A 23,674-nucleotide genomic window follows, 5' to 3' on the forward strand; every position below is an offset into this window, starting at 1 on the left:
TTTATATTTATGTTTATAATTTAAAAATATCATTGTAAAGGGTGATTCTTTTGAGGTTAGGATTTTCATGCATTAGTATTTGACAGATCACGTGGGATTTCAGACATGGTGTCAAAGAGAAAGATGCTCAGTATGCTTTGACATTTCATCATGAATAGACTTACTAACGAGCAACGCTTGCAAATCATTGAATTTTATTACCAAAATCAGTGGCAGAAAATCCGCTTTTTTATCGACAAATTTTGTTCAGCGATGAGGCTCATTTCTGGTTGAATGGCTACGTAAATAAGCAAAATTGCCGCATTTGGAGTGAAGAGCAACCAGAAGCCGTTCAAGAACTGCCCATGCATCCCGAAAAATGCACTGTTTGGTGTGGTTTGTACGCTGGTGGAATCATTGGACCGTATTTTTTCAAAGATGCTGTTGGACGCAACGTTACGGTGAATGGCGATCGCTATCGTTCGATGCTAACAAACTTTTTGTTGCCAAAAATGGAAGAACTGAACTTGGTTGACATGTGGTTTCAACAAGATGGCGCTACATGCCACACAGCTCGCGATTCTATGGCCATTTTGAGGGAAAACTTCGGAGAACAATTCATCTCAAGAAATGGACCGGTAAGTTGGCCACCAAGATCATGCGATTTGACGCCTTTAGACTATTTTTTGTGGGGCTACGTCAAGTCTAAAGTCTACAGAAATAAGCCAGCAACTATTCCAGCTTTGGAAGACAACATTTCCGAAGAAATTCGGGCTATTCCAGCCGAAATGCTCGAAAAAGTTGCCCAAAATTGGACTTTCCGAATGGACCACCTAAGACGCAGCCGCGGTCAACATTTAAATGAAATTATCTTCAAAAAGTAAATGTCATGGACCAATCTAACGTTTCAAATAAAGAACCGATGAGATTTTGCAAATTTTATGCGTTTTTTTTTTTAAAAAGTTATCAAGCTCTTAACAAATCACCCTTTAGAATATTTGTGATTTGTAAATCTCAAAGAGCGAAATCGAGCATAGTGTGAACGTAGTATTATATTAGACAAAGAATGTTGCAAACTTGCATATCTTTAAGAAACGCTACGCTCTAGAATAGAAAATATGCGTTACTATCCGTTGTATAGTAGTGCAAGCGTTAATATTTGACACTTTCCGCTACTACTCATTTAATCAACTGTTATCAAGTGTGAAAAAAGGAATTGTGAAATTTTTCGTTCTGCGCTTAAAGAAAATAGTTTTTTAAAGAATACACGCGGATTTAAACAATATCATATATATAATAGATGATAAAGTAATTTGCTTGTGTAATTGAAGTGAAAATTGATGTAAGATTATAGAAATATAAGATTTTCAGATTGAAAAATTTTCCCTTCAGTGATTTACTTCGTCGTCTATATTCATCAGTGTGTCGTCGTCTCCCTAGTTTCATCGGTGGTTTTCTTTTATTAATTGTCCAAAAGGTGCACACACACGGACGAAACACCTACGTGAATATGCATGTATGTAACAGGCATGAAATGTTTGTGTTTGTGCGTGTGAATATGTTACTTTTGAACAAAACAAATTCAGAGAGAAATTGTGTTTTTATTCTTTTTTTCGTGAGCAACATAAATTTATATATTAACAAAAAATAAATTCTGATATTTCCAATTAATAAAAGGTGGATTCTTTCAAATTACTATTATTAGTTATTTCTTTTCTACATACATTTTTTGAAATATCGTGTCGTAATATATTAATGTGAATAATTAATAAAAAGAAATATCGTGTTAATTTAAGGCGGATTTGGTGGCCCTGAAGAATGAATACAAGTTATATACATATGACGTGTATTATCACTGTTTTTGACTCACGACAAATTCACGAGACTCAACAAATTCACGATATTAACATTCCGAAATGAGCTAAAGTAACAAAATAACAAAAATAGGCAAATTAGTGTAAATTCTAAATTCATATAATAAAAGACGTGAGATAGGAGAACGTGAACGTGAATTTGCAAAATTGACATTCAAGAAACAATTTTATTTTTTACTCACGCTCTCGCAATTGATTTAGTCCCATTCACGAACGCGTGTCAGCCGCACACTTCCGATGCCTGGCAACCATAAAACAAACAATTGTGTCCGTGTAACCATTTCCGTCGTCCTTATTTTTAAGACAACGAATGTTTTTCTAGCATTTATTTTCAAAAGATATAAAATATTTAATACATATTTCAGATAGATACAAAAAAGAAGAAACACACTACCAAGAAGAATAGAACTGAAGTGGAAATTTGCATTTATTGAGGAATTTGAGGAGTTTTTTGATTGAATATCAACATCAAATTGGAGCCGAAAAAAGAAAATCCGGATAAACCCTTATCAAAGACGAAAGTTATGCATACGTTTGGAGAAACTGGCGCTGGAGTTCCGGCATTTTTGGCCAAACTCTGGCGCTTGGTTGAGGATCCGGAAACTAATAATCTTATATGTTGGAGTAAGGTGAGTTGTAATGGCATCAAATGACAGAAAATATAAATATAAAAGAATAATTTAATAAAGAAATTATTTAACTAATATATATGTCTATAGAAAATCCCAGCCGTTCCCCAACCTTTCTCAAACTTTTGGGTTTGGTTGTTATATCTTTTATATATCTGGTGTAGGTATCAGGAGCTCCATACCATGTGACGATCTCAGCAACCTAAATTATTATCATATCAATCTATATTTTAGAAAAATTGATTCACATTGGATTCGAAGGGTTTGAATCTCTGGTTTTTTTTTTCATTTTTGGTTTATCTCCTTTAAGAAATTCTGGTAACATTTCCGAGTATTTCAAGTCCAGGTTCAGAGCTCGGCTGAAAATGGACTTCCTTTCATTGTCATTATGCTTTCATCCAGTATTCATTGATAGGAAAGAAATGCACCAACAATGGTGTCACAATTCACTTGGTAGTCTCAGCATGTCTGTAACAAAAGTCCCCGCCTATCATAATGCATAATTGTTTCGTATCCATGTGTAACATACATTGTAGAAAAACTATATGTGAACTATGCCTTATATTTTAGCACAAAACGGTACCATATAGGCTCTAAATAAAATTGCCGGGCAAAAATTGGTTATATGGGTTTTTATTAACGTTTTATTAAGATTGCAAATGTTGGTGTTTACTAAATACACTGGTCGGTTGCGGTAGATCGCAGCCGTTCTCTGGTTCTCACAATCATGTTCTAGATATAGCACCCGAACATATTCATTTTTACATATAAATTATGTCTGGAAATATTTTTTCTTTATGCTTAAGCTTACGTGTTGCCAATTAATGAAATTATCATTATGTATATTCGGGTGGGTATTTTGATCACAGCTGTCCAGATGTTCCATGCTTTCTTAACTGCTCATTTTCTATAAATTTCGGAATTCTGATATTATTCTATAAGATATTGCGAATCGTATCTTTGGAGTGTGGCCTTCTGCTCAAATAATAATAATAATAATTTTCTGTACGATCGGCTAACAATACTCGATCATTTGGCATTTTCCGAGTATCTAACTTTTTTCGTTTGGTACTGTGTGTAGATATATTAAATTCAGTAAGGCTGGTTATAGCTACACTTATATACTTCTTGACTTCTTTTTAGTGCTTTCTTGCTTTCATCCAGAGGATAAAGCCAAAGTAATATCTATCTTACGATAAATTTGACACGAACGAGTCAACGATTTGTCTACTACATAGAATGTCAAAAAAGAAATTTGCTCAGAATTTCTTTCATATAGTACATACATACGAAAAATTGTCACTTATCTTTGCAATTCCAGTTTATACAAATGTATTAAAATGTATAGACTTATCCAATTGTTTTGCATTAACTTGCATAACGCTATCTGGAAACCTATTTTCTGTGTGTATACAATTAGCACTGTTCATGATACCAATAATAAAATTGTATAAAATGCAGGTGTGCCTCCCTACATTTATTTTTGTATATATACCGGCTGGTATCACTTTATTTTTATGGCATATATTGTAGTTTTATATGAAGTTTTTATACAGAAAATAATTTTTTTTCTACACAAATTCAATGTGGAGATTTAAGGAAATAGCCTCGTTATCCGCAACGATGAGATCGATTCATAATTCCATAATAATTTAATTTAATCGCCCATTCTCAAAACGTAAAACTTTCCTAAGACGATATTTTCCAAATAACTACAATATATAAAATGAAATTATTACAAACTGTTTCAATGGATAAGAAATGTAAAAATTTTATGGTAAAGAATGTATCGCTTCATGGGTTGAGTTGGCAATTATAAATTTGGCGTTTTGGAAATTCGTAAACCAGAACAAGGGGAATTTAATTTTTATTTAATTTAATTTTTGAATAACACTATATAAGTTTAAGTATCCCCTTGTTTCCAATACTCTAACCCCCATATACAAAAAAGTTAGAGAAAACTTCATGTCTACTTTTGTCATATAAATTCATTTGCTAAACTGTCAATGTATGGTTTTGTATATGGGCATAAATATGCAGTCGGTTCACTATAAGAAATCACTTCTATTTTTTTTGCATTATTTTAAGAACCGCATTTATCCGGGACTTTTTATCCAACCACAATGATAGCTCGCTTAGAATTGTTATCATTGTTGATGTTGACTATTTGACCCATGCGACAAAACAGATAACATACAATAATAACGAGACTGCAATACCATATAGTATTATGGCTCTAACAAAGGGAGCCACCGTGGTGCAATGGTTAGCATGTCCGCCTTGGGTTCAAACCCAGTTTCGACCAAACATCAAAAAGTTTTTCAGAAGTGGATTATCAGTAATGCTGGTGACATTTCTAAGGGTTTCAAAGCTTCTCTAAGTGCAATGTGGAACGCCGTTCGGGCTCGGCTATAAAAAGGAGGTCCCTTGTCATTGAGTTTAACATAGAATCGGGCAGCAAGCAGTGTTAAGAGAGAAGTTCACTCCTGTGGTATCACAATGGACTGAATAGTCTAAGTGAGCCTGAAATATCGGGCTGCCACTATACCTAACCTAACCTAACCATGGCTCTAACCAATGTATAGATAAAAAAGAATGTAACCACGTATTCGTTATTGTCCCTTATATAATATTCTTAAAGACCAATTTCCTATCCAGCATAACTTCAGAGTTGTTTTGGGGGAATCCACTGCCCATTACACCCGAAGATATCTCAAATAGCTTTCAGCGTCAACTATTGCTGGCTTTGTAGAATTTACGCTTATGCCATTCTCTATAATATATCTAGTTTTATATACGGGATTTTTTCCCTGGCTAATAGTCAAGCATAGATCACTTTTATCCTGTCTTTTTTTAAGCGGAGCAAATACATTTCTGAAACCCAATCTAACCCTACTGGCTTTTGGGTAGAATTTAAAACGAGACGTATCATGAAGAAATGTTCCAAAATTGAATTTTAATGAAACAAAAATCAAATCAAAAGTAATTATGTTATACATATCGGAAACCAAAACACTTGCGTCTATCAAAAAAATTTGCATCAAAATATATAGAATGTCCACTATCAGCTAAGTCTATAACACTGTCACAACTTTACATTGCAACTGTTCATTATTTCTTGGGTAATTGGGTACGTAATCGGAACGTATTAAAATAAAGGGTGATTTGTTAAGAGCTTGATAACTTTTTTAAAAAAAAAAAACGCATAAAATTTGCAAAATCTCATCGGTTCTTTATTTGAAACGTTAGATTGGTCCATGACATTTACTTTTTGAAGATAATTTCATTTAAATGTTGACCGCGGCTGCGTCTTAGGTGGTCCATTCGGAAAGTCCAATTTTGGGCAACTTTTTCGAGCATTTCGGCCGGAATAGCCCGAATTTCTTCGGAAATGTTGTCTTCCAAAGCTGGAATAGTTGCTGGCTTATTTCTGTAGACTTTAGACTTGACGTAGCCCCACAAAAAATAGTCTAAAGGCGTCAAATCGCATGATCTTGGTGGCCAACTTACCGGTCCATTTCTTGAGATGAATTGTTCTCCGAAGTTTTTCCTCAAAATGGCCATAGAATCGCGAGCTGTGTGGCATGTAGCGCCATCTTGTTGAAACCACATGTCAACCAAGTTCAGTTCTTCCATTTTTGGCAACAAAAAGTTTGTTAGCATCGAACGATAGCGATCGCCATTCACCGTAACGTTGCGTCCAACAGCATCTTTGAAAAAATACGGTCCAATGATTCCACCAGCGTACAAACCACACCAAACAGTGCATTTTTCGGGATGCATGGGCAGTTCTTGAACGGCTTCTGGTTGCTCTTCACTCCAAATGCGGCAATTTTGCTTATTTACGTAGCCATTCAACCAGAAATGAGCCTCATCGCTGAACAAAATTTGTCGATAAAAAAGCGGATTTTCTGCCAACTTTTCTAGGGCCCATTCACTGAAAATTCGACGTTGTGGCAGATCGTAAGTCTATTCATGATGAAATGTCAAAGCATACTGAGCATCTTTCTCTTTGACACCATGTCTGAAATCCCACGTGATCTGTGAAATACTAATGCATGAAAATCCTAACCTCAAAAGAATCACCCTTTATAATAGATATACCAATTCACGCTTATACAATACGGAATTTTGTAACAAAATGTGGGAAAAATAATAGTAATAAACAAAATGTATTTGTTTTTGCATTTCGTTAAACAAATCTGGGAAGATAGTAGTATATTACATCGTATTGGCTGAGTCATTGAATCATTCATAAAATTAAGCCATTGCTTATAGATGAACCACAGACAATCTGTGTGTATGGTATAGTGAAATATATAGTATACTCACAGCCCATAGTGGTTTAAATGAATGAGTACAAAAGTAATTGTAGACTTTGGAAGCGAGGTTTATTGTATACGTTAGTGCGCCTTTGCTTTTTCACTTTTACTTTTAGCTCATATATCTCCACTTTACTTCTTTCCGCCGTCCAACATCATCTAAGTGGTAGTAGTGCTTGTGACAAACGAGAGAAAAAACGACATATTTATGTCTAAATTAATTTTATTATTACCGGTGACCGTTATAGATAAATGCGAGGTTGATCCGATAAGTACTTAGACTAAAACAACAACTATAATAAGAAAAGAACAGACATTTGAGAAAAGTTGCAATTTATTTTTCAATTGAGCCAGCGATTTTCCAGCTTTGCTAGCCGGTCTCAAAAAACGTTTTTTATCGAAAAGGACAAATATTATACCGTGCCCAGGTATTTTTGGCCAGATAGTGACATTTTTATTGGCAATTCGAGGAAGAGGTACATCAGCAGTTCGGCCAATGTCGCGGAACGCCCACAAAACTACCTGAATTTCACTTAAACAGCATCAAACTCGGATATACATATTATGGGGAGACACCAAAGACGGCTACTTTCTCTGGTACCTTATCATTGATAAGAGAATTTAATGGGACTGAACTCATTCATATGAGAGAATTTCCCTCCTTGTAATATGATTCCATAATTATCAATAGACATTAAGTGACATTGCCTAAAATGAATAGTGCTGAACTCATGTATATGGGAGAATTTCCTCTTGTCACCCATGCGATATTACTGATATGAATTAATTGTGGCAACTTGCTAAAGTGGAAATATTTGATTTCATATTCGAATTCAAGCATATGTTGCTAGCATTAAATAAATGTTTTAAGCAAATTAAAAACATGCTTGTTGGTTCCATGGCTCGACTGTATTTGTGGTGTAAGTAATTTAAAATTTTAGAAAATAAATAAAATTGTTGTGTACACCGCAAAACCACTATGGGAATTTTTTTTGTTGAATATGGAAATATGTAAAGCATATCCCATAGCGGGATTTTAAAAATAAAAGAAGATATCTGATTTTTTACATTTATGAAAGTTTAAAAATCCCTTTTTTTTCTTTCAGGATGGACGCAGTTTTATTATCCAAAACCAGGCTCAATTTGCTCGTGAATTGCTACCTCTCAACTATAAACACAACAACATGGCTTCATTTATCAGACAGCTTAACATGTGTAAGTATTTTGAATAAAAAAACTATTGTTTATCATACACAAAAAAATCTGATTCAATCATGAAATTAATTCATCCAATTAATTTTTTAATTGAAATGTCTTTAATCAGGAAAATGTCAGTTTTTATTGGGCATAAAAAATACTTGATTAAAAGTTAATTGATTTCAATAGAAAATTTCAATTAGTCTTTTAATTGATTCAATTAAAAATGTTATTGATGTTGATAACAAAATTCCCTTTTTTTTATTTTTAATAAAAAGGTATTCTCAACAACTTTCTGAATAGATTTACTGTTTTTAGTTTAACTAACAACCGATTGTTTGAAATAAAATTTCAATTTAGAATTTAAAAAATGTCCATCACTTTTTTTTAACTGACTTAGTCTACCGAGTTTAATTAAAATTTTAATTTATCAAATAATTTTTTTAATTGAAAAAAATTTAAAATTTTCAATCATTAACTTAAAGTTTCTATCTTGCTTATTAACAAGTTAATTGTATCAATTAATTTGAAAACATTTTCAACTTCAATCAAATTTTTAATTGGAAATATTGTGGTGATATTTTTTTCTGTGTATAATTTAAAAAATCAATTATGTTTATAATGTGGTCTGTAGAAAATTCATCCCACATGTTAAAAAAGACAAATCTATTCGCAGAGGGCAATGGGATTGATCCCACGACCTTCTGAGCACATAGGCTGCAAAGCTAACCAATGCCCTAGGCATATGTTATTTTAATTATTTAATTTACAATCCCGAAAACTACTTTCATTGCAGATGGTTTCCACAAAATCACCTCTATCGATAATGGAGGATTAAAATTTGATCGTGATGAAATGGAATTTACCCATCCCTGTTTTAAACGTAACTGTCCATATCTCTTGGAGCATATAAAGCGTAAAATTGCCTCAACCAAATCGGTAGATGAAAAAGCAGCCATGAAACCAGAAGCCGTAAGCAAAGTTTTGCAAGATGTCAAAGCTATGAGAGGACGTCAAGATTCATTGGATTCACGTTTCTCCGTTATGAAGCAAGAAAATGAAGCATTGTGGCGTGAAATTGCATCGCTAAGACAGAAACATGCTAAACAGCAACAAATTGTGAATAAACTTATACAATTTTTGATAACCATCGTTCAACCGCAACGTAATAATATGACCAGTGTAAAACGCCATATGCAATTAATGATCAACGATATACCAGAAAAATCAAAAATTCGTAAATCCAGTGAATCGGAGTCAGATTGTGGACCAGTTATTCATGAATTGGGTGAAGAACTATTAGATGAAGTTTCGGAAGTAGAGCCCGATATAATGTAAGTGAAATTTTTAATTTTTCCTAGTATTCCTAGTATAGTATAAATTGCATATTTTGTTGTTGTTGTATAGGGAATTTGGTCGAGTGTCAACACCGACTACAACAGATCCCGATGCTACAGCTTCTCCCCAAAATATCGAAAGACATCGTTCGAGTGGCAGCATGATATCACAAGGCTATGAATATTCAAATCAAAGCGCCGAAGATGCCATTGCGGGATATATTAGTCCTAATATAAATGTAATGGCTGGACAAAAAGATAACATTGTACAGACTGTTAACACAGATGGTTCGGATATTTTCTATCATATTACTGAGGTACCAGATGCTCATCCTGAGACTGCCCCAGTACCTAATATAAATTACAATGAAGAAAATGTTTTGACCACACCAATGGTGCGCAAGGAAATGGCTCGCAATCAGTTACTAAAACAGAAAAATCGTTTACGACAAAAGGAGGCCATTTGCGACAGTGCGGCTTCCTCATCACCAAAAAGCAGTAGTAGTAGCTGTGATGGTCCAAGGGCCAAACATCAACGTGTTATGGCACAAGACTTGCCCCAACCCATACAGATTAAATCTGAGCAAGAACCAATGGATCCCATGATGTTTTTAAATACCTATCCGGACAGTAATAGCATGTCCACAGATCCCAATTTGATATCTCCTAATCTCAGTGAGGACTCGCGACAATCGATTGTCACAACTGGAGGCAATTTTATGTTGAGCAATTCATCACAGGGTGGAGGATCCACCAAAGATGGAAATCTACTATCTGGCAATAGTAGTGATTTATATAATCCATCTAGTTTTATCGCAAACGATATGCCAGCTGAGATATTTGAGGTAAATTTTAATCTTTACTATTTTTTTGCATCAGAAACCTTGAAAGCAGCCTTTCATCATGTTCAAATACTACACAGAAAATAATATCATTCTTTTTTCAATCAATACAATTTCTATTAAAAACTTATTTGGCTTAGAAAAAAAATTACTTTCTGAGCTAACTTGAATAAATTCAATTATTGTTTTAATGATATATTTGAATTTTTTTATTTTTTCTTTTACATTTAAATGGTGATTAGTACTATCATTTTCGTGCTTGAAACTTGAATTTTAATTAAAAAATTAACTGGATTATTTAATTTTAATTTTAAAATTAACTGGACCATTTAATGGAATAAACAAAAAAATCTGTGTAGTACTACATAAGCGAAAGTCACAGTTTATCTTTCCAAATTTTAGTGAAAAAATCCAATTAAATCAAAGCTTTACAAATGAGAACAATTTCACTCATATTTTATTAAATTACACGGAGAATAAATCGACAATTTCTGTATTCTGTGATATTTAGGATAATTCCATTATGTCTGCTGGTGACAATAGCAACTTTGTTGGGGATGAAAAATTCAAAATGGTACAACAACAACAATTCGGTAGATCTACAGTGACTAGTGGCAAATTTTCATCGTATTTGGCAGGTGGTAATGCCAACAATGGCAATACTTGTTCAGGACCTTCGTTAGCTACTGATGGCCTAGCAATTGAGCGACCATCTACATCCAAAGCCAATGGCAATGGGAGTATTAGCAATAACAACAATATGACATTAGCCAAATATAATAGCAAGTCTCCTTCTGGACACGAGGATGTTATGCGGTTGAGTACAGCGTTAGTAACTGAGAAAACAAGTTCTTAGTTGCACATTGAGAATATTTAAATACTAAACAAATATTTCTTTATATTTATTCTGATATGTAGCAATGAAGTTAGTGGCCACCTGGATATCGTACAAGATGAATTGGACTCCTTGAAGGACTTACTACGCAGTGATGTATACTCTTTGGATCACAATACATTGTTAGGCGTAAGTTGTTTGCCAATTATTACTGGTCAAGATGATGTCAATTTAACTGCTGGCAGTAAACAAAACTTGAATATTGAGAAAATAACAAAAACTAACGAAGATCCTAATAATGGAAAGGACTGTGAAGAAGATGATATTGAACAAACGCGTTACAAAATACTACAATTTCTTAACGATTCCATTTTTAATGATATCGATTAGAGTTTCCCCAAATGCTTTGCATTATTTTAGGGAAACTGGGTGTGGTTAAAAATATTAACTTTGATGTTTGACTAAAAAACAGTTTGTGAATTGTGTTCTTTTCGGATTCTCCATCAACCATTACAGAATGGTTAATAATATTTAAATAGAGGTTTTTAGGTTTCGTTTCGTGTTAACAAATTTTGATAGAAATTTAACGTAACAGTAACATAATATTTTTTGAGGAAACCATTTTGAAAATATTAAATTAGTTATTTATGAGTGCAAAATATACATATCTCCCTCCCATATGTATATAGAAGACAAATGCATTTTATACTAGATAATGAATACATCTTGAAATGCTTTTGTCGAAGGTAGCTGAGATATTGATCAATAAATGTTTGACCCCCAAGCATTGTGGAAGAATTTTATGCATCAGTGCTGGACTGCTATTATTATTTTTATTTACTTTACGTTACGTCAGTCAAGTTTCAATAAAAAAGGTCACTTTTTTGAGATTTCAATTTATGGTTATGGCACCTAAAGCAATTTAATTTATCAAAAATTTGTATAACAAAAATAGGTTCAAAGTTGTTATGCATTTGTTCAGTTTATCTTTAACAATATTTTAGGATTTTAATAAAAAATTATTGTCCTTTTTAAAGATACCAGAACTTGAGGATATTTAACATATATTTAATGTGATGGAAAAATAAAAATAGAGTCAAAAGTCTGCAGAAATCTGCACAATTTAAAGTTGCAATGAATCGGTAAATAAATTACGAAAATTCACTGGTCATATTGTTAAAGTCTTGTATATATTATATTATATATAATGCTATGCAACGAAGGGTTTAGATTTTTATTATCATGCAATAACATTGTAGGCTTTACATGGCCTTCATTTTTCACGGTTTATTTATTTATCGAGTGCAAATCTTTCATGCATACAGTGATACAAATGTCTTAATTTTGTCCGATATTTTTTTGAAGCTATTTTAATTAGACTTTATCATATAGCTAATAAGTGCATGAATCAAACTGATGACGAAAATCTTAACTTTTCTCATTGACACTATATTGGTAGGTGTTAAAATATTATTTAGTTTCGTAAATCGAGCATAATTGAATATACATATAGAAAACATGGTCTATGAATATCGATGGTAAGTTATTATCAGAAAAATGTTTTTTAGTTTTTAGCATATGAGTTACGAATATATTGACTAGAATCCTATTTTTAATTCAGACGTTGATTTTTCTAAAATACAGCCGAACACGGTAATAATTAACTCGCATATTTCGTTATAGGCGTAATAAAGAATTTAGAAATGTTCACAAAATTAACTGCTCTTACTTCAACTTTCACTATATCATTAATAAATTGTACTTTAGTTGAAATCTAAAGATTTTTTTTTTTTAATTTTCTGTTGATTTGACTCAAAAAATATTTTTGTTTGTTTGGTGGTCTTGCTATAACCATAAATTACCGGGATTTTATAAAAATAAAAAATTACAAATTTGTTTTTTTTTCTCAAAAAAAAAAAATTATGAAATATCAGAATATTACCAGGATTTACCAAATATCTGTAATTTTTTTAATATCGATTACAATAAACATTTTATATTTAAATTTAGATGTAAGTGATTTTCAAAATCACATTAGGCCCAAAATCTGCTAAAAGTGGAAATCCCTTTTTTTTCCTAAAGCAAATGACAGTTGAAATCTTGAATTAAATTGACTTTTAAAATTTAGTTGTCGATTTTCAAAAACCTTCGATCGAATTTGGCCCTCTAATGCCCCAATTTTTTGCCAGCTGATTAAATTTTCAATGTTAAAGGCCGGTATGCACCTCTAGCGAAATTTTCTGTAGCAAAAATTTATTTAAGTCTACAACAAAAAAACAGGGCTGTGTACACAAATTTTAAACCAGCTAATCGCTTTTAAAAATTGTTAATATATGTTCCAAATATTCCTCAAATAAATTGTTTATTATTTACAGACCTTTTAAAACTTTTACGCACACAATGATTGTAATAAATTAAATGTTTGCTGCCAAAATATGCTTTTGACAACCCTGTTATTTTCATTAGAGGTGCGTACCAGCTTACGAAATTGAACGCTACCGAAAATTTCGTTAGCATAAATAGCAATGCATTTCTTATGGGAATGACATTTTTCACTAGAGGTGCATACCGGCCTTAACGACACAAAAGCAAGAGAACTAAGCAAGCATATGCTGCAAAGCCTCTTGAATAGTTTCAAATAAGTTTTTATTTTGGCCATTTTTGTTGTCTTAAGGTTCCTTATTAAATGAAGGGTTAATACAAAAAATCGATTTTCAATTTGAAAAGTTGTTGATATATTCAAAATCGATTAGTGCAAATTCCAAATCTAAGCTTTTAAATAAACTCAACATTTTAGGCGGTCAGGACGACATATGCTTAACAAAATGAAGCATAAAAGAATACGAAATTTTTTATAAAAGCAAATGGTTTAACTTATTTCAGCTATCATTCAACAGGGTAATTTCTATTTTCCTTCATTCATCTAAGATTAACATAAAAAATATGGTACATTTAGGGACGTCTTTTATCTGTTTCTTCTTAAAATTCAAAGTAATTGACTGATCTATAATCTGCTAGTTTTCATCCAACAAATATATAACGTAACAACAAAAATTTCTCATTCTATATAACCTCTTCTCTGTGTGTGTGTTACAAATCGAACACTTGGGAAATATATTCAAAACAACATCAATCTCTACATTCATCTGTAACAATAAAATATATATGTGTAAATATTTTGTAATTCCCCCCCCCCCCCCCAAAAAAAATGTTTGATGCTGGACACAACAATAATGTCCTGCTTTTGAGGAAAATCATTTGATAATTTTCTTTTGCAATTTTGTATATCAATTACAATTAAAAAAAATCAATGACTGGCTTGTATTGCATCAAAACAAAAACACATACACACAAAAATCCACATGTCCACTTACATCTCAAGAAGTCTTCAGTGGCATGCAACGTCGCTGCCCCAACCTCAACAACTACTACCAAACCAACTTCAAAGTTTAATCTATTAGAGAATAATAATAGCATATTGTTGCCGCCAACTTTGGAAGCGGAGCTACTACAAAAGGTCAGATCTAACGGAAAAACAATGTATTTAGTCATGAACTTGGAAAACAAAAAAACACAAAATGTTGACTATTGGAGAATAAAACAAATATCGGCTGTTTGTAATCACTGTATTCCATGGGGGTAATAAATGATTGCAGCGAAGATAACATCTGATTATGTTAGCATAACGGAATTCCTTCCAATTTCCAATGAAGTCTTCTTCTTCTTTTTCTAAAATATATCTGGATACCTTATTTGCATAGTATGCCAAATCAATTACCACAGCTTTGGAGCAAACCTATTTTGTTATCATAAATACAATTATTTGCATAAAATAATGTGCCCACATTTAGATTTCCTTGTTTACAAAATAATCATGAAAAGCTAGTTTATGTTATATATTTCCTTTTTTTACATTTAATAATATTTTATAAGTAAGGCTACATATGGCTACTTAGTTTTTCTAAAAATCCAATGCAAATAGACATGGAATACTATGAAATGAACGTATCGATATATATGTAAAAATACATCTCTAAATCATTGTTTTCTCGTATATTCATTATGTCTAATAGTTGTTTTTAACTATATTTCAATATGCTATGAAAATATATTGTAAATTGGTCTAAATAAATTTCTAATTCATTATGGTCCATTTTTTCTCTTAACACAGCTCTTTAGTGACAATGACATTTTGAATATGGGTTATGGTTTGCATCTTCCTTCCAAGGATGGGAATGATAAAAACGGTATGTATCAAAAATGTTTACATTAAATAATTAACACTATACGATTAATTGTACAATTAATTGGTATTTTTTTATGCAAAAAAAAAATATATATTATTAGGAAAATTCCATAAAATATTAATTAAAATTGAAAATATATTAAAAAATTAAAATATAGGAATTAAAAAGTTGCTAATGCGAAATTCTTATGTATTTTTCCAAATTGTTTGTATTCATTTTGTTCTTCTTTTCTTTGTATTTTCAGGTTGTGAATTGACCACTTATCAACCCATGTATGATTTATCAGATATAATTAACGAACAAAATGATTTGGATGGTAAGTAAAACTATTCCCTTCGATAACCTGTATCCTCGTAGTATTAATTCCTTCCCTCAATTTGTTATATTAAATTTTGTTCATTTATACATGAAAGCACCTTTGTTTTGTATAAGTAGGGATGAAAATGTAGTTTTTAGTGGCCTGGTTGAGAATATATTAGTTTAGCGGTCTATTAAATATATATATTTAAAAAATCAATATATTCAGGATATCTAAAATAAATCTTATGGTGTTTTTTTTTCGGAAAAAAATGTTTTGTCCTTATTTTGTCTGTACAGAGCGAACATTTTTAAAATGCAGCTAGCAATCTGAGAAAATGCTATAATTTAAAGGGCAGAAATGGTATTCAAGTAATCATCAAGAGCATGTACGAAAATGCCCTCAATTTAATTTTCACAACAGACTTTTCGATTTTTTCCCCTTTTCAAACCGCTACTTCTTTTTTATAAAAGAATCATATTCCGGCTAAAATGAGAAAAAGCGCACAAATTTTACAAGAAAAGAAAACACCATTAAACTTTCACAAACTTTTTTATGTATCCAAACAGGCTTCTCAAATTTTGGCAAAATTGCCTATATGTCTATGTTTTTTAATATTTTGTAAAGGGTGATTTGTTAAGAGCTTGATAACTTTTTTTTTTTTAAAACGCATAAAATTTGCAAAATCTCATCGGTTCTTTATTTGAAACGTTAGATTGGTCCATGACATTTACTTTTTGAAGATAATTTCATTTAAATGTTGACCGCGGCTGCGTCTTAGGTGGTCCATTCGGAAAGTCCAATTTTGGGCAACTTTTTCGAGCATTTCGGCCGGAATAGCCCGAATTTCTTCGGAAATGTTGTCTTCCAAAGCTGGAATAGTTGCTGGCTTATTTCTGTAGACTTTAGATTTGACGTAGCCCCACAAAAAATAGTCTAAAGGCGTCAAATCGCATGATCTTGGTGGCCAACTTACCGGTCCATTTCTTGAGATGAATTGTTCTCCGAAGTTTTCCCTCAAAATGGCCATAGAATCGCGAGCTGTGCGCCATCTTGTTGAAACCACATGTCAACCAAGTTCAGTTCTTCCATTTTTGGCAACAAAAAGTTTGTTAGCATCGAACGATAGCGATCGCAATTCACCGTAACGTTGCGTCCAACAGCATCTTTGAAAAAATACGGTCCAATGATTCCACCAGCGTACAAACCACACCAAACAGTGCATTTTTCGGGATGCATGGGCAGTTCTTGAACGGCTTCTGGTTGCTCTTCACTCCAAATGCGGCAATTTTGCTTATTTACGTAGCCATTCAACCAGAAATGAGCCTCATCGCTGAACAAAATTTGTCGATAAAAAAGCGGATTTTCTGCCAACTTTTCTAGGGCCCATTCACTGAAAATTCGACGTTGTGGCTCGTTAGTAAGTCTATTCATGATGAAATGTCAAAGCATACTGAGCATCTTTCTCTTTGACACCATGTCTGAAATCCCACGTGATCTGTCAAATACTAATGCATGAAAATCCTAACCTCAAAAGAATCACCCTTTATAACAAACGAAGGATCTCTCACTGAAAAACATGAATAATTATCAACCCAAGCGGTTTCTTTTATAATTTCCAGACAGATGAAAAAAAATACCTACATACAGGGTATCTGACACGAAGCGTTACAACGTTCATATATATATATATATATAAATATGTCAAACTAATGACAGCTACATAATATTTGTTTGATCAAAAGTACTTTATATTGTTTATAAGCTACCATAATGTGTACAGAAGAAAATTGTTTGCCTTCAATCACGAAATTAATTATACCAATTAATTTTTAGCTGAAATTCCTTCAATGAAGTAACTAAATTAAAAATTAATTGATCCAATCACAAATATTAATTGTATCAATTATTTTTTGTGATTAAAATTTTAATTGAATTAAAAAAAAAAAATGTAAAAAAAAATAACTGATTCAACAATATGATTCTTCAATCTCAATTATTTAAATTTTTAATTGAAATTGTTTTTTAAATTCAGTTTTCGATTAAAACTTTAATTGAATTAAAAAAAATGGTAAATTAAAAATTTTACTGATTCAACAAATATCTTCAATGACAATAGTTTATAAAAAAAATTATTATGGGATTTATTCTCCTAAAAGGCACAAACTAAGGGTCCCGAACCAAATAAATCTTAACACAACACTTTAATACAAAGAGAGAGAGAGAGAGAGAGTTAATGTTTATTTAATGAAATTCAATGAAAATGTAATGTGTTCGATTTATAACCGCGTCGTTGTTTTCGATAGCACGTCCTCTTTCGACTAACTTCTCTCTTCTCTTTTTGCAACTTCAAAAGCGTAATCATTTTTCTTAAAGTTGCCATTGCTCTTTTACATATCGAATCCCACATTATGTACACTAGATAAGGGCAACTTCTTATGTATTTTGATCTGCTGAATTCGAAAATAAAATTTAATATATATTATGGATGTTTTTATTATATTCGACCTGTATATAGATTTTCCAATTGATAATTGTTGATAAAAACGAGCTCGAGGTCTGGATGATTAATTTTTATTTATTCAATATTTCGTCTTTTCATTGAAAGACTTCACGGGAAAATTTTTTGAAAAGAACAAAATACACCAACTGTAGAGTAAATAGCTAAAGACGGTGTCTGTTGCATTACTGTAATGAAATATTGAATAAATAAAAATTAATCATCCAGACCTCGAGCTAGTTTTTATCAACAATTATCAATTGGAAAATAAAATTTAATACTTTTAATATACTTTTCTGGCGGAAAAGGTCCATTGTAAAATTTGAAAATTTGGCTTTTTCGCATCGATATTTTTTGAACCACTTATCACAGATCCAATTATACACGATTATTCGTCATTTTAATACCTTTCATTTAAGTACCAACAACGATATAATCGGACATTTCTAACTCGAGATGTAATTTGTTTAGTGAAAACAGAGCGAACAACTAAAAATAACGGGATATCTTAAAAACTGTTCCATAAAAAAGTTTTTAAACATTTTATTTCGAATTCAGCAGATCAAAATACATAAGAAAAGTCGACTCTCATAAAGTGTACATTTTCAGTGTAAACTAGTGTAATTATTCAAATTTTTAATTAAAAATTCAATTAAAATTTTACGTCATGGGGACGAGGCCCTCACGGTCGGAATGGGCGGGAAAGTGGGCTATGGGACCGTTCGAAAAAAAATCTCTGTGTGCAATAGCAATTAACTTGTATTCACCTCGCTTCGATCGATCCTAATGCCAAATCCAATGCGACATACTATCAGGAAAACATTTCGTTTGCAGACCATGGAACAACCAACAAAAATATTCACCGTAACGAAAGGACGTGAAATCAAGAACGGCTAAAAATCATGTCTAATTCAATAGATGGAAATCTGATGAACAATTCTATTTGGATCATTTTAGAGAATACAAAACTAAAAAATTTGGAAAAAGTAGTTTAGGCTAAAGTGAATGAAATGTATATTCTTTTTTGTCAATGGAATCAATAAAAAAATATTTAAAAAAAATAGACGTACGAATTGGTAACACTACGTGTCAGCTACCGTGATATATATGAATTATCTACTGTGTAATAAACATTTCTCTTGTTTACAAAACACAATTTTTCAGCGAATGTATACTGTGATATGCTCAACCTTGTCAATTACTTGCTAGGTCAATTTTTATTTTTTTTATATTCGTATTCTTCAGTAATATAGATTTTATTTGATGTTAGTATGATTGGTACTTTTTTACAATGTTTATTTTAAATACATACCATTAAAATGCTTGGTTACAAACAACAATAAAACGAAATAAAATTTTCAAAACTAAATTTTACAAGATAATTTATTTTAATTTCATTTAAAGATTGTTATGTAACATACATATAACATATATAGATTTATCCTACAAAACAAATTTATATACAAGTTAAATTGACTTATCCTATTATATATTTATTTACTTCGTTTCATTATAACAAAACTGTATATTCTACCATATTAAAAAACAATACATTGTACTTAAAAATCACTTATTTAAAATTCCTTTTATTATTTCTTATGTTAAAATATAAAAATACCACTAAAATGTTACCATAAAAAATATAATACTAAATAAAGGCAATTAGTAAATTAATGTCACCTTAGGCATATTTATTTTTCATATATCTATTTTTTTATTTAATTATTTTTATTTTTTTTTATTTTTTTGCATCGTTTATTGCTTAAAAATTAATCCCCAACGATATGTACTGGTTTGTTCCGACCCCTCCCCCTTTTTAATAGACAAACAGAAAGATGAAACTGTCATAAAAACAAATTTATAATTCTCTTTCCTAGCCGATTCGAATATACCCAGCACTTCGATGAGACCACAAATAACAGCAGGGCAAGAGAAGACAGTAAAAAACGGATCTATACCCGGCTCCGTATTAAATACACCGTATCATGAGTAAATACTAAACGGTGATATAATCATCAAATATTTAACAAGGAGACGATATTTTTTGTTTTGTTTTGATGACAATGACAACATGTAAACTGGCATATTTTCTTTTTTATACAGACATGAAACCCCATAAATTTTAAGATAAGATCATATATGAACTTAATACATTTGATTGTATTATTTTAATATTATAGAAATATGTTATGTGTTAGGGGACCTACACTTTTAAGCTATACCTTACATAGCAAAACCAATTTTTTATATGAATTTTGAATACACCTATAAACAAGGTTTGTTTTTCAAACTATTTTTTTTTTAGTTCTGAAGTGATGAAAGGACGTTATATTTTTGTTTTATCATTAGTGAAAAAAAAACAGACTTTTTTGCTTTAAGTGAATTTCATTTTCCCAGACATGAGCCCAGTTATTTTTTGTTAAAACTGACACTTACCTATACATACTTGTGAATATTTCCTTTTGTTTATATTTTATTTTATTTTATTTTTTTGCAAATATATTAATTAAAATTTATTAAGATGGAAATAGACTTTTTTTCTATCAAAAATCATGAAAAAATATGTGAAGCCTTTATGCGAGAAAGAAGAAAACAAAACGAATTCGCAAAACTAAAAATGTTTATAGACTAAAACTTGTAACCCATCCATGTTTTCTCTAAATTTTTTCTGTTTGGATTTCTTGTCTTCGGAAATGTGTTATAAAATTGTCGACTAAAACTCTTTCTAGTTTGAATTGTATGGAGTATAGAATGTTTTGCGAATACGTAAACCCGAAAAAGGATAAGGTTTTGCCAACTCAGAAACCGAAAGTGTGTTATATTAACTACAAAATTATTTGATATTAGTTGTATAGAATTGATCAATATTTGAAATATATTAAAAAAATATATATTCAATACAGTGCACTCGTAGTTACGTGAACACAGCATAACGTGAACATACTTTTTCTTACACTAACTACTCCGTAACGCTAAATAACATAAAATTTGACGTCAAAGGCAGACTCACAATGCCAAATACAATTTCAAATACACCTACGGAATCTTTTAATGATCTAATTTGGCTTTTATCGTGAATTTTAATAATTAATTCAAATTTCTTTATAATTCCATACCCACTGATATTTTTCCAACCTCTTTTTTTAATTTTTTCATGAAATTAAATTAAGTTTTTAATATTACTAATAACAAAAATTAAAGAACATCTCGCTAGGACGTGTAAAACTCCCGAATATGGCTATGTTTTGTTCTGAAATTCGCTGAAGTTCGCTAACGTGAACTCTCTTGGTTTTACTTAGTTCACGTTACCGCGAGTGCACTGTATTTGGAACAGGGGGCTAATCATGCCACTCGATATCGAAATTGACATTTTTGAACCACCGGATTCGATATCGAGTTTTATTCATCGAGAAATTGTTAGATTGGTAAATTGCAATCGGCAAACATTTTTTACTTTTTGTTTTTGTAAAAATCTAATATTTAGCTCAAATTTTTTAATTTGTTGAAAATTTACATATGATGAACTTACATTGATTTCGATCTTTCTTTTTATTAAAAATTAATAAAGTTAACAATATAAATACATGCCTCATCGCCGACAAATAGAAATGTATAATTCCCTTTCGCAAAAATTCTATTGCCATATAATCAAACCAATAAATATCAGGTGGAGAAAAATCGATCCATTTTTGACTTCAGGGTGGCAAAAGAACTGAAAAAAACTTTAATAAATGTAGTTTTACGTGCGGATTTTTTAGATAATAACAAGAAAAATTAGTAGGAATCCCCTTATTAACAGGCAAAATATAACTAATTACATCCTACTTGATCAAACTAAAACGACTCCGTATTATTTGTTGATATGAAATAACAACGATTGTTTTAACAAATCAACCAAAAAATAGAACATTTATATAATCGGCGACTATAATTGCCTAACATCTTATAAAACATAAATTCATTTATGATCAGTTTTCAAATGAATGTCAAAATTCTTTATAATCCATCATCGATTAACATACGTTAAATACATATTTTTAACAAATTTGTGGAAAATAATCTGTATTCTGATATACAATGCATAAAAGAAATTATGCAATAAATACTATATTAAATTTTTTTTATATATAATGACTGGCGAACGTGGGTATTTGTTTAGAATATTATTAAAATTTTTTGTTAGGATTATATGACATATATTCTAGTTTCAACTAGAAAACAAAAATTTGGCCTTTTTTTTAAATCTTAAGAATGTATTAATTCAAAAACAATTAATTGCATAAAAAAACCCGAACAAATAATACTTCTTTGTAGTTGTGGAAAACAACAATAAAAATTCAAAATATGATTGATGTAGATATATACAAATACGTTAAATAATTATATAAGAGTATATATGTTAACACTACGATATATACTTATAAACCTAGTAATAAAAAATCCAAAAATATCACCATTCACACTCCACTAAAATTATAATTAAAACCTAGCATCACATCTGCAAAAAAAAACGTAAATACAAAATATAAATATATTAACAATTTATTAAATGCAAACTGTTTTATAATAAAAACACATCAAAACCCAATGATAACTTTTTTTTATTTAAAAGCATGGAAGGCCAACACAAGGAGTTTTATTGACAGAAAATCCACATGAGGATTTTCCATACGCCTTTATTGGCTTCCTTTGTGTTGATGGATGAATAAATAAATAAAAACACACTCGGTGGTATTTGTGCCGACAGCGTTCTCACAATGTGCTCACATAGGCGCACCGTACATAAACACTAAAAATAGTCAACAAAGTTTGAAAATTTGACAAAATTTCCTATAGAAATGAAATTTTGACAAAAATTTCCTATAGAAATAAAATTTTGAGAAAATGTTCTATAGAAATAGAATTTTGAGAACATTTTTTATAGCAATAAAATTTTGAGAAAAATTTCTATAGTAATAAAATTTTGAAAAAAAATTCCTATAAAAATTAAATTTTGACAAAATTCTATAGAAATGAAAAATTTATCAACTTTCCTATAGAAATGAAATTTTGACAAAATTTCCTATAGAAATGAAATTTTGACAAAATTTCCTTTAGAAATGACATTTTGACAAAATTTCCATAGAAATGGAAAAAAATCCTATGGAAATGAAATTTTGACAAAATTTTCCATAGATATGAAATTTTCATAAAATTTTCTGTAGATATGAAATTTTCATAAAATTTTCTATAGAAATGAAATTTTGACAAAATTTCCTATAGAAATGAAATTTTGCCAAAATTTCTTATAGAAATGAAATTTTGCCAAAATTTCCTATAGAAATGAAATTTTGACAAAATTTCCTTTAGAAATGAAATTTTGACAAAATTTCCTATAGAAATGGAAAAAAATCCTATAGAAATGAAATTTTGACAAAATTTTCCATAGATATGAAATTTTGATAAAATTTTCTATAGAAATGAAATTTTGACAACATTTCCTATAGAAATGAAATTTTGACAAAATTTCCTATAGAAATGAAATTTTGACAAAATTTCCTATAGAAATGAAATTTTGCCAAAATTTCCTATAGAAATGTAATTTTGACAAAATTTCTTATAGAAATGAAATTTT

The 23,674-nt window shown here is 30.7% G+C and overlaps 1 protein-coding gene across 11 annotated transcripts; it reads left to right on the plus strand.

Annotated features, from left to right (window-relative positions):
- Positions 1 to 1,167: 1,167 nt before the first annotated feature.
- On the plus strand, positions 1,168 to 22,648 carry Hsf (Heat shock factor). 11 transcript variants are annotated; one of them, XM_075312605.1, is made up of 11 exons: positions 1,168 to 1,321; positions 2,219 to 2,482; positions 7,911 to 8,019; positions 8,798 to 9,335; positions 9,409 to 10,183; positions 10,692 to 11,008; positions 11,099 to 11,204; positions 14,398 to 14,532; positions 15,187 to 15,262; positions 15,507 to 15,578; positions 19,938 to 22,648. In XM_075312605.1, the coding sequence occupies exons 2-11, from the start codon at positions 2,378 to 2,380 to the stop codon at positions 20,051 to 20,053; spliced, it is 2,349 nt and encodes a 782-aa protein (XP_075168720.1). In that variant the 5' UTR covers positions 1,168 to 1,321; positions 2,219 to 2,377; the 3' UTR covers positions 20,054 to 22,648. The 11 variants fall into 11 exon arrangements, with proteins under 11 accessions (XP_075168720.1, XP_075168726.1, XP_075168727.1 ...); XM_075312611.1 differs by having other exon boundaries at positions 14,401 to 14,532; XM_075312612.1 differs by having other exon boundaries at positions 10,692 to 10,996.
- The last annotated feature ends 1,026 nt before the right edge of the window (positions 22,649 to 23,674 follow it).

The sequence above is a fragment of the Haematobia irritans genome, chromosome 5 (genome assembly GCF_050003625.1).
Source record: "Haematobia irritans isolate KBUSLIRL chromosome 5, ASM5000362v1, whole genome shotgun sequence".
Classification (NCBI taxonomy): Eukaryota; Metazoa; Arthropoda; class Insecta; order Diptera; family Muscidae; genus Haematobia; species Haematobia irritans.

Bases quoted from the DNA above. Each gene is read 5' to 3' on its own strand.
- Hsf (XM_075312605.1), top strand. From the start codon at position 2,378: ATGCATACGTTTGGAGAAACTGGCGCTGGAGTTCCGGCATTTTTGGCC. The intron at 14,533-15,186 runs GTCAGATCTAAC...CTCTTAACACAG, and splicing joins AAGCGGAGCTACTACAAAAG to CTCTTTAGTGACAATGACAT. The intron at 15,579-19,937 runs GTAAGTAAAACT...TCTCTTTCCTAG, and splicing joins CGAACAAAATGATTTGGATG to CCGATTCGAATATACCCAGC.